Below are 16,256 nucleotides of genomic sequence, written 5' to 3'. Positions count from 1 at the left end.
AGGGTTTGAGCTGGCCACTCTAAGACCTGGATACTGTGCTCCTACCGACAAGTTCTACTGGATGTGTTCAAGAGACATTATCTTGTTGGAACATCCAGTTTTCACCTTGACAGAACAGTGCACGTGCAGAAGGGAGCATGTGGGTTTGGAGAATGGCACAATACTTGGCAGAGTTCAATGTGAGATGACCAACACCAGCAGCACTCATGCATCCCCAAACCATGATACTGCCTCCACCATGCTTGACAGTAGGTAGTGTACTTGCTGGAGATAATGCTTCGCCTGGCCTTCTGCGTACCTTCACATTAGCAGGAGGAAGATAAAGCTGGAAACTGGACTCATCTGACCACAGAATCTTCTTCCAGTTCCTGGCTGTCCAGTTCTTGTGTGCTTGGGCCCAACAACATCGGGCTAACCTCTGTCTCTCATTGATCAGGGGCTTCTTGACAGCCTTGTAGGACAGTAAGCCATGATTTAAAAGTCAGCCACGTACAGTGTGGATGGAACACGTAAACCAGTTTGGTTTGGTCACTGCTGTTGAAGGTTGCTTAAAGTTTACCTTAAAGAGAGAGGAAAGCTGCATATATTTTTGTTTATATAAATTTGCATTAACTAGTTCTGAAAAGTACAGTAGTCCACCCACACTCGGGCTACATTCATGTAGCTCAAACAAACAAATAGTGCACCATTATCTTTATTTTTTATAACATTTCATTTGATAGGATACTGCAGAAATTGCATCAATGCTTGATGTAAGAGAGACAGAAAAAAGGAAAGAAGAAAAAAAAGTAGAGTGGGTGCTGACACTTTTGTAAAAACATCTTGTATCTGTTTTGATCACATTTATTTTAAATACTGAGTCGGTTCAGAAACGTTTAAGAACAGTGATGTTTCAATACTATGCTCAGGGTGCTTTCAAGGTTTTGGCATGTTGAACTTCAAGTGAGCTGGCTGTCTTTCAGTAGTGTAGTGCTGCATTCAGAGGATGCTGGCAGAATGGGAATAATGACAGAAACATTCTGTGGGAAGAACTGGAAAAAGACACCTGTTACTGCACGGTGGTTGGCCCGTTCTGCTCACCTTAAAATCCTTCCAGACAAGACAATTAAGTAATGTGTGTTATTAATTATGTTGCATTGTGAATTTGTAGTTCATAGTTGCTAAAAGAAAGAAAGGAAGAAAGAAAGAAAGAAAGAAAGAAAGAAAGAAAGAAAGAAAGAAGCTACATTTATTTTATTAGTGCCGACATGGGGTTGTATTTTTTTGGTGGTGCGTTTGCAGTCCTTTGACATGTCAGGAGAAAACCTCGGTGCCAAAGTTATGATCACAATTAGAATTCAGAGGGTTTTCACACTCTCAGACGCTTGTTTAAACGACAGGCACTGAACGCAGCGTCCGTACAGGGTCCCTACGCTCTTCGCCCCTCGGCCATGTGACAGTTCAGTTGCTGTGAATCGTATCAGGACTCAGAAAACACTCCCGCAGCAGCGGCCCAGGGCCCCTCTGAAGGTAAGACAACACTTTTTCTACAAACAGAGATTCCGTTTTCAGCTGTATCGTGCAACTTTTACACAAATATTAGTCACAAAACGTGTTGCTACTTCAAACTTTACGCACATTCACTCAACATGTTGGCAGCTGTTACGTAATGCGTCGCTTTATATGAAGAGAGTGGACAGATAAACTTTTGCACAGTTGTTTTTTTTTTTTTTTTTTTTTAAATATTATGTCTTCTTATTTCCAGCACTTTTTATCATTTAAAAGTAATCAATTCTTTAAAATGCGGAAATAATAAGAGAATAAAAATCGTCTTTTTGTGAACCATATCTGCATTTGTTGAAAGAAACAACTAGTTCTTCTCATTGTAATTTTGTTTTTTGGAGCAATAACTTGGTAATTAAAAAGTTGTATTTTATCTTATCTTATCTTTATAGATTTATACATTCTTGGTCATGCATAATCAAAGAGCACACAGTGATCTACAAGTAAAAGATAAAATAGAATTTAAGAAACAAAACAAAAACAAATGTAAAAATGAAAAAGTGAATAGGGAACTGCTCCTCTCAATTAACTGCTTCTCATCTGTTCATTTTCCATTTTATGGCGAAAAATGCATTAAGTCTAACAGACAGAATATTCAAACCACAATATGTCATTTCAAATTCATTTTGTTATTTTAAAGCCTACATGGTTTTCAACAAACTGGTGTCTTTCTGTATTATTCGCTGTTAAATCCAGATCTTTCATATAGTTTGTAAAGAGTCATCATATAATGATAATGATCTTTTTAGTGAAAGTCTGGCCATAATTTGTCTTATCCGGTGTGTAACAGATTTACGGCGAGTTTCTTTCCAGAACAAAGCAATCAACCTTTGGGCATCAATATTTATTTTATTTTTAATTTTCATGTATTTTGTCTATTAAGGTCATATCTAATGTGTTAGAATGCACTACAGTGCAATTGTGATCCAGATTGTTGTGTCCTCCAAGACGATGTCGGTGTGTTTACATGTAAGATGCCTTCATGCTTGGGTAAGAGTCGGTGTGTGGCGTGTTAGTGCAGACATGCGGGTTGCAGTGATTGGAGCTGGAGTCATCGGCCTGTCAACAGCCCAGAGCATCTATGAGCAGTATCACTCAACCGTCAGTCCGCTGACCATTGAGGTGTATGCGGACCAGTTCACTCCGCTGACCACCAGCGATGGAGCTGCTGGCTTCTGGCAGCCGTACCTTTACGATAAGGGGAACGTCCAGGAGACGTAAGTGAATTGTCTTTAGCTGTGCTTTGTTTTTCCTCTTTATCTACACAGTTTAATCCTGTATGTTTTGTCACCTTTAGAAAGTGGAATAAGGAGACATTTGACTACTTGCTGAGCCAGCTCAGCTCACCAGAGTCTGTGAAGATGGGTATATTCCTTCAGTCCGGCTACAACCTCTGCAATGAACATGCACCAGTGAGTGCTTTATTTCTGGGGAATGAACTTTGAAGTTGACCTCAAAGATAAGGTTTTGCTCAGTCTAAGGCCTTTTAGGACAAAAGTCCAGTAAAATGTATTTATAGTTACAGTGTCACCTTCACTCATTTGTCACATTCATATGCAATATCTACCATAAACAAAGTCCACTCGCTTTCAGCTGCACTGAAGTAGAGCTTTGTTCAGCCGCACAAAGGATGGTTGCCTGCATTGGTTGGGAAACATGAACAGGGAGGCCTCACTCAGGGTTGGGTTTTATACTCAGACTCAGGGGGTTAATTGGGATTCTGTATCCTGACCTACTGTGAACACAAACACAGCCAAAACATTTTTAGCACATTAATTGACATTTTCTCACTGCTGTTTTTGATTGCAGGATCCTTCATTTAAAGATACCGTCCTTGGTTTCAGGCAGCTCACAGAGCGAGAGCTGCAGATGTTTCCTGGATACAAGTAAGTTCTCCATGAAAAAGAAGAAATAAAACACTTAAAGAACGTAAAATGGAGCTTAAACAGTTGGTTAATAGCCAATAGTGAAATACGAATCCTAACTTTATGACATAACATCATCTGCTATAGTATAAAAATGTCAGGTAACAAATGAAAGAAACTCCTTCCACACTTTTTTAGCTTCACAGAGGGTGCTTCTGTTTGAATATCAAACTCATCATCTAAGTTTTCAGTGTTTAAAATCAGTTTCCAGTTGATCTCTTAGACAATATATTGCATGGTTCCAAATTAAAGATGCCAATATGAGGCTACTTCAAAAAGTTCTCAGCTCCATTCTGGGGCATAACTGTGCACTACAAAGCCTTATATCACTGCACATAAAAACACCAATGTTTGAATGAATGAAAGAGAACAGTTTAGAGTGATGATGAAGTCACACACACTGACTCAAGATGTAACCTTATTCCATGAAGGGATAGGGAAGTTTGAACAATGATCGACAAAGTGTATTGAAATATAAGGAGACTGTTTTGAAAAATAACACAAAAACAACCTTTCTCCTGTGAGAACTTTTTTGAAATACCTTTGTATGTATGATTGGATGGATAATTCTGTTTCAGCGCTTCTACTCTCTAACACATCTGTCTCCTGTGATTGGTCCAGACATGGCTGGTTCAACACTGCTCTCATGGTGGAAGGTAAATCTTACTTACCTTGGCTGATGGACTGGTGAGTGATTAACCTACAGTGACTTCTCATGTTGCGTCACCTTTTTTGTTTTTTTAAACCAAAACTTAACAAGCTGACGAGTTGAGCTCATCATTTGTTACCTTCTAAAACATGAAAGAAAGCACCTGACTGCTTATGCAAGTTTTTTTATTAGTAGTATTATTTTCAGTGACTTTTAATGTACTTTATTTAATAATCTCAAAAGTTTACCACGTGGTCCCACTTAATAACAGTTCTGAGGTACTTGTACTTCATTTGAGTATTTCCATTTTATGATACTTAACTTACTTAAAGAAAAAAACAACTTTATTGGTTTCTGAGATTTTACGAAGAGCAGCTTGGCACCAGATATGTCAGGGCCACATTTCAGATGCTAAGTTGTCAGTCTGTCAGTCCGTATAATCATCTACTTACAATTCCCTGTGTTGTGCTGTGAACAGTGACTAATTGAAGAATTTTGGACATTGTTGTAGGTAATACATCTTCATCCTTTCTTTTTTCCTTTTTTGTCTTATTTCCAGGTTGCAAAAAAGGGGTGTGAAATTCTATCACAGGAAAATAGAGTCCTTCAAAGAGGTTAGTGAGAGTATCTCATTAATACAGTTGGTATACACTGAACATTGGTACATGGTACTTTTACCCAGTTTGTAATGTCCTAACATTCACTGTAAGACAAATGCAGATGTTATGTCTCACCTTGTCACTATCTCTTTTCGTCTTTTACTGCTTTTAGGTGGCAGAAACTGGGGCAGACGTGATCATAAACTGCACTGGGATGAGATCAGGAGCGCTGCAGCCGGACCCGGAACTGAAACCAGGCCGTGGCCAGATAGTGAAGGTGACATGAGCAGCTTCTAATGTGTGTGAATAGTTAATATCAGATGTAGAACTTAAAGCTCTGGAAAAATCGGTGAAAACAAAATGACGCTTAATCAGCTCACTTGTAATTTCTAAGCAACATACATTCGAGTTGAAGGCGGTGAAGACAGTAAAAATACATTCAAGTCTAGTGGAAGAGATGGCTGCAGTCAGCTGCAGTCAGCTGCATCAGTTTAAGTAAGTTAATACAATTTTTTTCTTTAAATATATATAGCACCTTTTGAAAACAAAGTTGCAGGATACAGACACAGAAATTAATGCATACACCAATCAGCCTCACCATCAAAACTACCTTCTAATATTGTGTAGGTCACTCTAACGCCAACACAGCTTCTGGCGGGAAGTGCTTGACCGGCAATAATATTTAGATGGTGATAAAAGTAACATTCACATGACGGCCAGGACCAAAGGTTTCCCAGTAGAATGTTGCATTGTAGCAATATAATCACACTTCACCAATCTGTCGTTTTCATTTAATGGATGATCCATGTATAAAGTAATAAACCTAAAACTAGCAGCAAACAGAATATAACCTCTGAAATCTGATTTGTGATTATACTATAAACGTCACATCTCCTGTGACTGGATCAGGATGAAACTGGGACAGACACGGCTCAACAGTTTTTTCGTATTTTAATAGATTTACACTAGTTAGAAGTTCGGTACTGGAAAAAACAAACACATTCTGCATTTGTAGCTGATAACTCTGGTTCAGCATTAATGTGAGACCTCAGCACCAACTTCTACATTACTGGGGACCTCTGAGTCCATTCAATGTGAATTCTTTCTGATATCAGGCAAACAATGACACTCCCTCCAGCAGTTAACGTTTCCATGACAAATATGTTAATGATAATGGAATAAGTTACAATAAAACCACATTCATGTGGGGACAGGATCGCTGTTAAACAATCTCCTGTTGAACTATATAATTAACATGACTAACAATTTATTGATTTCATAGTAGAACCTGTCACTTGCCATAATGTATTGAACTGATAACACGAGGTATGGGTTGGAATGAACTGACTTGCTGTTTGGTCTAAATGTAGACTGAGAACAAGATTTTAAGAAGCTTTGGTTTGTATAATCAGCTATAAAGGAACCACAGAATCATGTGTGTCCCCTTGTTGTTTCTCTGTGTTTCAGGTGGAAGCTCCGTGGCTGAAACACTGGATTATTACTCACAATTTTACAGCAGGAACCTACAATTCACCATATATCATTCCAGGGTAGTTCTCCTAACACAGCACACTGATAATCACTGAACTGCACAACAATCCAGCCTCTTATCTTTATGTTTGTAGTGTTGGCTGGTAGTATTGGGCAACCTTTGGATTTGCAGGAGGTTACATGTGAGGTGTTACTTTTCTCTGTTATTATTTCACCAGCATTCCTCCATAAGAAATTTTGCTAAGCTACAGTATGTCTTCTAACATCAAATTCATGCCAGCAGTAGCTGCAGTGGTCTTACTCTGTTGTCCAGTCACAGGTTGTTTTAGGTTGTAGTATATCGAAGCCAGAAAACGAGAGCTGTTTTCAACAGCACACAGAACTTCTGTGTCTGCAGGAGTCGCCTTGTGACAGTTGGTGGGGTTTTCCAGTTAGGAAACTGGAGTGAACACAACAACTCCACTGACCATAAGAAAATCTGGGAAAATGCTTGCCAGCTGGAGCCCAGTCTCAAGGTGAGATGCTACGAGGCCATAAAGAGGCATTCTGTTTTAACTGTAATGAATTATTTACAGTAAGTCCTCAGAAGCGCTAAAGTATTTAGCATTTTGCATTTCATATATTTAGCACTCTTGTTCTGTAATTCAGTTTTGAGAAATGTTAGCAATTTAGAGGAAAAATAACATAAATTTGCCAGTACACAATGCAAAAAAGTGATGGACAAATAATTCCTTTGTAAATTGTTTTGTTTGATCTTTTCTAGCAAACTTTGAAATTTTAAAATGCTTCTGACTTGTTCTCTAACCTCAGCATGCCAGGATAGTGGAGGACTGGTCCGGCCTCAGGCCTGTTCGCAGCAAAATCCGACTGGAAAGAGAAACCATAAAGTCTGCTGCAGGTCCAATAGAGGTAGACTTTAACTTCCAAGCAGTACTTTTCGAATAAGATATCATTTGATTTCTAAACTATTGTGGCTCTGATTCAGGTGATACACAACTATGGCCATGGAGGTTTTGGACTCACGATTCACAGAGGCTGCGCCGAGGAGGCAGCGAGGCTCTTCAGTCAGATCGTGGAACAAAAAGGCAAAGGTCCAAAAGCACGTTTGTAAATTTGTGTGTGGCAGTAGCGACTAATGCACTCCTCTTTCAAATCTCAGCATTGGTGCACACGGTGTTTATATCTGTACAAACATTTACACCAAACAGATATTTAGCATCTCATTATCTGAGGGGTAATGACACCAATTTAAAATAATGTAATGTATAAATTGTTCTTGCATCATGGATTAAGAGATGGCACATCGATATGTAACAAAATCATGCTTGAATCTCAAAGACGTTTATGTAATTTAATAATAATAATTAACTGTGAAGTGAATGTTTTAATTGTAACTGATAAAATCACTCCTTTTTTGTAATAAATAACAACATGTATCCGCTGCTTGTTTTTCAAAGAGTATTTACTATAGTATCATACACATTTACATCCAGTGTGTTGACAAGAATCTGTGCACACAGACACTTAATGCAGCACTATATTTCAAACACTGTCAAGTAGCAGTCAGCTTGCTGGAACTCTGCTACGCAATCTCCTTTATTTATTTTTTAACAAAACTTTGCTCAGAGTGTTACTCGAAGAATAAGACTGGGTCAAGTCTGTCTCCACAACACCTTTGTTACAAACAAAATCAAAGACAACAACTAAACCAGGTACTGATACAATATTTACAGAAAGACAAAAGAAACGTCCTGTTAAAATGCATGTGCGGGTCTTTGTGAGCGCAGCCTCCAGGTCTGGTAAAATAGAGCAAAAAGATGCAGCATGGTTTATAGATCATGACATCATACAGTGTATTCATGTTAATGTCATCTTCTCAAATCACACAAACTGTATTAAGGAGGCTTGATACTCTGATTTATATTATTTTATTGTTATGCTGTAGCATGTCTTCACCTGCAGTCTAGGTTCTGTGGATTTGTTCCATTTGTGGTATAATTATGAAATACTGTCGACTGTATGATGTCACTGGTGTTACTATCCTCAGATGAAGGCTACAGCTTGATATAAATAATATCACCACATGAAGATGAAGACATGAGGTGGCATTTTCATTATTAGGAGAGTAATACCTGCATTTTCCTCATGTCTTCAGCAGGAAATAAATATTCATCATGTTAAAATATTAAATAAAAAAACACATCCAACACAAAATTTAAAAAGGATTCTTACTGTACAGTAACTGAATATTAAATAAAAAATAACCCCAGATCTTATTTATTCTAATGTTCTGTTGATTTGATGATGTGGATCTGTTGTTTACTCCAAAAATGCACTTTTTTAAAATAAAGCTGAGTTTGTAATTACTGTATTTCAGCAGGCAATTAGTGTGCACAAGATAAAGCTGTTTCTTATATACGCATGTATGCCCAGTACGCTAACAGCAGCAGCTTTCTCAAGAGTAGCTCTCTCAGCCACAATCTCAACAGGTAGTTTTAAGGCTCTTTGAAAAAGACAGTTGTTTGAACTTTTAACACTTCGTTGCTTCTGTTGCATTAGTAAAGCAGGATTCAAATACTTTGAAGTATTTGAATTTTCACTCATTTCATCTGAAGTTTCCTCAATGTGTCCATCAGTCGCTTTTGCACTCATACAGGTCGTTTGGTGTTTCCAGTCACCCTGTGTGCAGCTATACAGTGGCAAAATTGTGACAGCAATGGTGTTTAAAGACTACAAGTATAGTGACATGTTGTAAAACTATTGTGCTGCCTGGCTCCACTGTGGTGTCTAAACTGAAGAATCACAGAAGGGGACTCAGAGAGCTGCTTCAGCTGTCTGGCCTCCTTTTCTTCACGGCGGTTGCCTCTCAGTTGCGCTCCGGCCGACGTGTCCTCACCCCTGGGAGCCAGAGCTGGAGTGAGGGATTCCCCCCGAGCTGTGGGAGGAGGCCCGGCCCATCATCTCCTGTCCCCACTCACGGTGGCTGGACTCCTGCAGGCCGCGGCCGGTCGTCTCGATCGGCAGTGCACAGGAGGCGACGGCAGCTAAGAGGCAGCAGCAGCAGTACACTGAGAGAGCCAAGTACACTGAGGACTCCAACATCACCTGCAGGGACAAGCCCAGGCATGATTGAAGTTAATGACATTAACACTTTTTCCAAACTTTTTGTTATGAGAAAACTGGCAGCTGGGAGTCACCTGTGCAACAAAAGGTGTGATGAGAGCTCCAACTCTGGCCATTCCACTGCTTGTTCCCAGACCTAAAGCTCTTGTTGCTGTTGGATACACCTGCAGAAAATATCCTGCCTTAATGATATTCTGTCTTTCTTTACTCGTCTGTTACTTTGAACTGTTTGCATTTTACACAATACAAACAAGGAACTTGCACTCTGGTTGGATATCTCACCTCTGGAGTGTATACATACGCAGCCTGGAATCCTCCTGCAATAAACGCCCTGGCGATGAATATCAACACTGTCATGGACGATCTGCAAAAGACAAACCAGTGTCAGTGTATGAACTGAGGATTCACATATAATTGTTAATTTAAAGTCTGCGGCACACTTTACCTCCCAACACAGCCATAGAGTGGGATAATGCACAGAGAGAAGACGAGGAAACACAACGCCATGGTCTTCCTCCTTCCCAATCGATCAATAGCCCACAGTGTCACCAGCAGTCCTACAGAACATCAACATAATCAGCGACTTTGTTTCAAAAATGAACATCGGTTTGTCTTTAAATCTGTAGAAATTGGCCAGATTTAAGTTTTTATTAAATATGTATACAGATATTTTTTTCAAGTCAAGCATTGACCTTAAACTGTCCTTAAATTATTACTGTAATCATAATATATATCTTTGTAAGTTAAATCTAGTCAGCATTAATCTGACAACAATTACATCACAAGCTAAAACATTACCAAAACACTACATCAGGACATCATTTATTTACCAAAAGTAACTAGAATTATTTAACTGAAGAATATATTGGATGATAGTTGTGATTTGTACCTGGAAACTCTGATAACGTCGTCCACAACAGGTCTTTGTAGTCATCAGAATTCAGGTATTTACACTCTAAGCTGCACCGGAGCTCCTTCTTATTCCCTTTGGACACTAGAGGGAGACATCAAACAACAAACAGCACTTAGTCAGCCTACTGACTGTGACTTCTTTTGTGATGCTTTTTGCAATAATACAACAGTCGTCAAGTGTGCAAGCCCTTCTGTCGACCCGTGACTCACTTCCACAAGCACCTCCTTCCTGAAACAGCTCTGTGGTGAGCAGCACCAGTCCGTAGTAAGAGAAGGCATTTGCAAACCTGCCAAGAGACACACAGGATGAAACCATGCTAATTTTAAAAAAAAAAGACACAGGTTAATATGTCTTTGCACAAAAGAACATGAGTTTTAGAAAGAAAATCAGTGAAGAGTGACTAAAGTTAAGATTGGGTTTCACTATCATTCATTCATTTACCAAATAAACCACAGCAGAACTGTTGTCCAGCGGAAGTGTGATGAGAATAAGTCTCGAATCTTCCCACGATCTTCCTAATTCAAAGAACAGACACAAAAAAACTGACCTGACAGTTTGATAGAGGATCATACGTGATGATGTCTAAATAACACTCAGAGCCTGTGTGTCCTGCAGGAACAGATTGTACCTGTCTGGCAGCGATCAATTTTCCCAGAGGCATCGGTGCTCCGTTCTCTGTGGCGATGCGCTTCAGTGTGGCCAGAGCCTTTTCCTGGTTTCCTGTCAGCACGTCGTATCGAGCACTCTCTGGTAGCCACTGCTCCCCACACCCGAAAAATAAGCATGTCAACTTGATGAAAGCTGAGATTTGTCATACTGTAGAACAGCTCAGGACTGATAGCACCACACTCACAAAACATAGGAAGGCAAAGATGAAGAGAGGAATGGTGGAGAGGCCAAGCAGCCAGCGCCAGCCCAGAGTGGGCATCACCAGGATTGCCAGCAGGACTTCGAACACGGTGCCCAGAGCCCAAAATATCTGCAATGGCAGTGAGTGTGAGTTGTAAGAGAAAAAGAGATTTGGTATCAAAATCATACTAATAAAAACATAAAAGCAGCATGTAATATTTTTAATAACATAGGAGAATTGCATTCCAACACACAGCATCTCTACAACAAATCTCATGAAAAAAAACAGTATGTTGGAAACGATAATGGGCTCAATGAGAGTGAGGTTGTAGAGCAGAAATCACAAGTCAGCAACAAGTGCTTTCACATTTTAGAGGTCATGGTATCAGATACGTCCATCCAGAGATGTCTGAAAGGATTTCATAGACGACAAATGATGGAGCTGCGGACTTTAAAGTGTCTGACTACAGCTCTAACTGACACATCAGCATCCATCATGACAACAGCCCACTCTCTTTTTTCTCTTGTCATCTGTGACAGTGCGTCATTTCAATAAAACTGCATTTTAAGGTGGACTTTATATTTACTGGTCGGTGGGGTGTCTGTGTGCTAGCCACCCTGTCTGATTGTTGTCTTGTAAAGCCTTCAGATGAAGATGCTGATTAACTGATTGGCTAATTGGCTAAATTTAACCCCTGTCTAACCCTAACAATAGAAATTAGACCTTTAGCTTTTTCTCTAAGTAAAAAGAAGATCATTTGTATGCTGAGTTTATATTTTTGTGTATCTAAAATGAGCTAGCAGTGCAGTGTAGTCCGTACCTCAATCAGCAGGATGCATGTGGCTCTGGACTTCATAGGCAGAAATTCAGCATACAGTGTCACCCTTATGCAGAGGGACACCTCAGTGTTAAACCAAACTCCAGCCAGTAATCACAATGTTGTATCTAGAGAGCTGAATGAGGGCTACTCACGACTGTGGGGCTCCTCCGATGCCAAAACCCACCAGCGCACGGAGGACGAGGATCCACCCATATATAGGTGCGAAGGCGCTCATCAGGCCATAGAACATGGTCCACAACACACTCATCTTCAGGCCCTGTGAGTGCAATGATCAACACATAACAAGCTGCTGAATGAATAATGGTGATCAGATATGGATCGACATTATAAACGGCTCACTCCTGAAGCTGAACTTTTAACACCTATAACCCAAAATCCATCTTTTGTAAACACAGTTACATATAAGTCAGCACCATGTCAACAGGAGCGTTATTAGAACTTACTGTCTTTCTGCCGTATTTGTCAGATATGTTTCCCCAAAGAGAGGAGCTGATCATCATCCCAATGAACACTGCCTGTATCAATGAAACAAACTAAGTGTAAATGTTAGTGGGCTGGAGCAAGGTGCAGCAGCTTAAACATGCATGAATTTAACTACGTACAGCTGGTGTTATAGCACATTATCTTAGTTTAAGCTACTAAAATGAGGAGTCTTAGGGGCAACAGATCACAGTAAATACATGCAAAATTTTGTTTTGTCTGTAATAAGGTGCACTACTCAGTGCCTCCATGCAAAACTTTTAATAAAATCTACTGTAATTCCCTTGTTTTCAATGTTGTTTTGTATTATACTCACAGAGGTAAATACGGATTTGAAAGTCATTATAATCAAAATACTGCACCTTCTGTCTAATGTCACAACATTAAAAGCTGATATCAAAATAATCCTTAAGCTTTTAATCAATTAAAACCAGGAAAGCCACTGCAAGCATGAGCACTTTACAGACATTGGGGAGCCATTACCGATGTAAGCAGTGCCACCTCGAGGCTTGGCAATCTCCATTCACAGTGGAGCTGAGGGGCTAAGATGCTGAGGATCATCATCTCCATAGCATCAGCCATCTGAGCAAACAGAAAACACAGAGACACAGTGGATTAGACTGTAGTGGACACAATATTGTGTATGCTGTTAGTTTTTTTAAATTATTTTTTATTTTAGTAATAAGCATTTCTCACCCAGGACAGACCAGTGAGGATGGAGAGTTTCCACTGGAAGGTCCCAAAGCCTATGGCCTCTACGGCATCTTCTACCATAAATGTGTCTGAAGGAACGAAAAAGATGGGAATCTTGAGTGACGTGTGAAAGATATTACGAGAGTGGGAGTCTAATGGGGAAGCATAGGAAAAAGCAGCCCTGTCATACTGTACCATCAGTCGGATTGGCAAATTCCCGAGGAACCGGAGCTACTTCTGCAAGTGCCACAGACTCCAGATCAGTCTGCTCTGCAGTCCTGACATCCTGTTCTCTACTCTCGACATCTTCCTCAGAGCGTGTGCTCTCACCTGTGCGACGAAAACGGACAACACTACAAAAAAAAAAGTAAAATAATTGTATATATTTTTTAAAAAGTCCAGGAAGATTAACTTATCTGCAATATGGTGGGTCGGAAGAGTCACAGAAGACGAGTGCCAGGGCAAAGCTGAGTACAAATGACAGTCGGAGGCTGTTGCCTAGGTGATATGAGCTTTTTCTGGCTATGATTTTGTGAATGGGTGATATTACAGTCCTATGGGTGAACCATGTCAGGCCAACTGGCACCTCTGCACTCTCTGCTTTAGTGTCTGGCAAGCTTTTAAAGGCTAAACACCCAGAGATACACACACTTTCCCGTAGATGGAAGGCTTAATCTTCTTCCGCATGTAGATAATTGACGGTTTGTTTAGGATGAAACACTGAAAGAGAACGTGGAGAGTGCCAGTGATGCCTTAATCACTGTAATTACATAACATAGCCTACTTGCAATGTGAAGTATCAGTGTGCGGAGGAGATAGGGGATATCTGTCGTCTACTGTAAACCACTGTAATTTATATTTCCAATCTCTTTAGGAAGAAATACATACAAGCGAATATATAATTACCCAGCAATAGGCTGCTGTAACAACCACTTAAAAAGTAGCTCTACGTCTTTTCTTGCTTAAGTGAAACGGATTTGCAGTCAAAGTGGTTAATTCTGAACATTTTCTGTAGCATTTGTTGCATGCAGTGCCTGAGAAATATCTTTTAATATCCCTTAAATAGTATACTGTGGGATTTTGCACATTCTCATGCCATAAATTCCATTGACAATATTGGTATTATCACTTTACAACAGCCTTGGCTTGCAACATTTGCTTCAGTATCATGTTTTTATCGATCAATACATTCTTCTACTTGTCAATATTTACTGTTATACACCAAAGCACCAAAGTTTAATTCCTTGTATGTGAAAACCTCCTTGACCATAAAACGGATTGTGATTGTGATGGTATCCAGGCTGCACTTTTATGGGCCATCCGTTAGCTTAAATTATGTGCAGCAGCGTTGGAATAAATCACGTTAGCTACTGAGTCATGACAGCCAACACAATCACAAGTTAAGAGTGAAAACTTATGGGCTCAGAAACCACAGGAAATCTGCGTCCTTATGAATAAATAACAGCCAAATTGATTTGTTCGGAAAAGCCTGCGACTGTAAACAAACTGCATCAGCAGCCCAGCCACGAGATGCTGTGTTGTTCTCATGTTTCCTGAGCATTTTCTAGGTCATTAAATGGTTTTAACTGACTGCTGCTTTTGAGGAATGTCGGGATGTTTGTGATCCAGCGAGCTAATCAAACACGGAGCTGCGAGAAGGCGACGCGGCGGACAAACGTGCTGTTTACGGGCAAAAATGGACGGAAAAGACGAACGCGGGCTGTGGTTTACTCACGGCAGCTGTCTCAGTTGGAACAGATCATCGTCCATTTTGGTGTTTATCGGCTCCCTTCGCCCTCATCGCCGTTTCACATTATCACGACGAGCTTCAGCGGCTTCAGCACCGAGGAGAGCGACCAGACCGGCGACTTACCGTCTCTCAGCGACCTGCTCCCGTCAGCCAATCAGAGGCCGCCCTGAGCAGCCTCAGCACGAGACACGCAGAGAAGGGGAGAGTGATCGGATGAGCTCAGGATGATCCGCATGATCACCGATCACTGAGGTCAACATACCACCGATCAGCAGCAACACAAACCTGATCACTGACCGGACATCACTCAACCAGATCTGAGCCACATGATGCAAATATGGAGCTGCCTGAACTGTTGTTTTATGTTTATCAGTGGTCTTCTTCTTATCTAATCCAGTTGGCACCAAGTACATGACCACATTAGATTTGTATTGTAGTTCTCCTAAAGGAAACCCACCATGCGAACATGCACGTTTTGTTGAGATGTGCATTTGTTTGTATCATGCAAGTTTATCTGTGTTCCATCTGTAGAACGGTGGCAAACCGAAACGCTTGGCAGGGGGGTGGAAAATAAAACTAAACTGCATCTATAACAGACAAAAAATTAGAAAAAAAAATAAAATAGAACAAAATTAATACATATACAAAAACAACAGATCAAACGCTTTAAGGTTGAATTGAATAAGAATTAAGCAACCGAAATGTACAAAGTGAGTTGAATTACTTACTAGAGAACAGATTTTATGGCTTGGCTACAATGACTAAAAAAATAATCTACTTAACATTATGTTTTGTAGCTACTGTTTATTTGTCTCCAGTTTGACTATGAAAATGACCAAATACATCAAGCTGCTTTTCCTTACTTTATCTGAACTTGTCAGCAAAATATCATATTACACATAAACATGAAAAGAACTGTGACTAAACAAAGAAATAAACCTAATCCCAACATCCTATCAGCTGACACATTGGGCACTTAACACTGAACAACATTATAATGTCAATTGCTCAGTAATAAATAATTAAATTGTATATGCAATAATTCTATTTTGTGTGCAATGTTTAAATTGACTGTGCAATATTTGCACTTTATTTCACTATCGCGTGCAATCTAATCTATTTTTCTTTTATTTCAATATCATTGCGAGCATAGCTTCTTTCGTCTTCTAGTTTTTTTTTTTTTTTTTAGCGTACTTATTTTTATTTTTACGTATGTATAATACGTATAGCTTATGGCTATTCTCTCAAGCACTGTGTTTAGTCTCTGAACATATTTTAGTCGTTACGGAGAGGAAGGCATTGAAAGTCTTATTTTTGTTAACAGATTCTGTGTTTCTATTCGTATGCCGTAAAAATCACATCAAACAATTCTAAAGAAAACAAAATACATGTAGCAATGT

General features: G+C 39.7%; 2 protein-coding genes across 2 annotated transcripts; one reads left to right on the top strand and one right to left on the bottom strand.

Annotated features, from left to right (window-relative positions):
- Positions 1 to 1,364: 1,364 nt before the first annotated feature.
- LOC111588560 (D-amino-acid oxidase) lies at positions 1,365 to 7,648 on the top strand. Its single transcript, XM_023299002.3, has 11 exons — positions 1,365 to 1,509; positions 2,559 to 2,759; positions 2,840 to 2,954; positions 3,352 to 3,428; positions 4,089 to 4,154; positions 4,676 to 4,730; positions 4,888 to 4,992; positions 6,183 to 6,265; positions 6,604 to 6,721; positions 7,017 to 7,115; positions 7,192 to 7,648. Exons 2-11 carry the CDS (start codon positions 2,566 to 2,568, stop codon positions 7,315 to 7,317), a joined length of 1,038 nt encoding a protein of 345 aa, XP_023154770.2. The 5' UTR covers positions 1,365 to 1,509; positions 2,559 to 2,565; the 3' UTR covers positions 7,318 to 7,648.
- A 467-nt stretch (positions 7,649 to 8,115) lies between these two features.
- svopa (SV2 related protein a) lies at positions 8,116 to 15,202 on the bottom strand. Its single transcript, XM_023299001.3, has 16 exons — positions 14,842 to 15,202; positions 13,302 to 13,459; positions 13,110 to 13,195; positions 12,897 to 12,995; positions 12,377 to 12,448; positions 12,065 to 12,189; positions 11,913 to 11,976; positions 11,096 to 11,221; positions 10,871 to 10,999; positions 10,684 to 10,757; positions 10,452 to 10,528; positions 10,219 to 10,323; positions 9,775 to 9,886; positions 9,612 to 9,693; positions 9,404 to 9,493; positions 8,116 to 9,311 (listed from the first exon to the last, which is right to left on the bottom strand). Exons 1-16 carry the CDS (start codon positions 14,874 to 14,876, stop codon positions 9,099 to 9,101), a joined length of 1,647 nt encoding a protein of 548 aa, XP_023154769.1. The 5' UTR covers positions 14,877 to 15,202; the 3' UTR covers positions 8,116 to 9,098.
- Between the last annotated feature and the right edge of the window lie 1,054 nt (positions 15,203 to 16,256).

The sequence above is a fragment of the Amphiprion ocellaris genome, chromosome 6 (assembly GCF_022539595.1).
Source record: "Amphiprion ocellaris isolate individual 3 ecotype Okinawa chromosome 6, ASM2253959v1, whole genome shotgun sequence".
Classification (NCBI taxonomy): Eukaryota; Metazoa; Chordata; class Actinopteri; family Pomacentridae; genus Amphiprion; species Amphiprion ocellaris.
Note: the sequence above shows the minus strand (reverse complement) of the source record. Positions and strands in the feature narration are given on the sequence as shown.

What these genes read in the sequence shown, in the direction of transcription:
- LOC111588560 (XM_023299002.3), top strand. Translation starts at nt 2,566, where the DNA reads ATGCGGGTTGCAGTGATTGGAGCTGGAGTCATCGGCCTGTCAACAGCC. An exon ending in TCTGCAATGAACATGCACCA is followed by an intron (nt 2,955 to 3,351) that starts GTGAGTGCTTTA and finishes TTTTGATTGCAG; the next exon opens with GATCCTTCATTTAAAGATAC. An exon ending in TTACCTTGGCTGATGGACTG is followed by an intron (nt 4,155 to 4,675) that starts GTGAGTGATTAA and finishes TCTTATTTCCAG; the next exon opens with GTTGCAAAAAAGGGGTGTGA.
- svopa (XM_023299001.3), bottom strand. Translation starts at nt 14,876, where the DNA reads ATGGACGATGATCTGTTCCAACTGAGACAGCTGCC. An exon ending in CATGCATCCTGCTGATTGAG is followed by an intron (nt 11,222 to 11,912) that starts GTACGGACTACA and finishes CTGCCATTGCAG; the next exon opens with ATATTTTGGGCTCTGGGCAC. An exon ending in GTTCTGCTGTGGTTTATTTG is followed by an intron (nt 10,529 to 10,683) that starts GTAAATGAATGA and finishes GTCTCTTGGCAG; the next exon opens with GTTTGCAAATGCCTTCTCTT.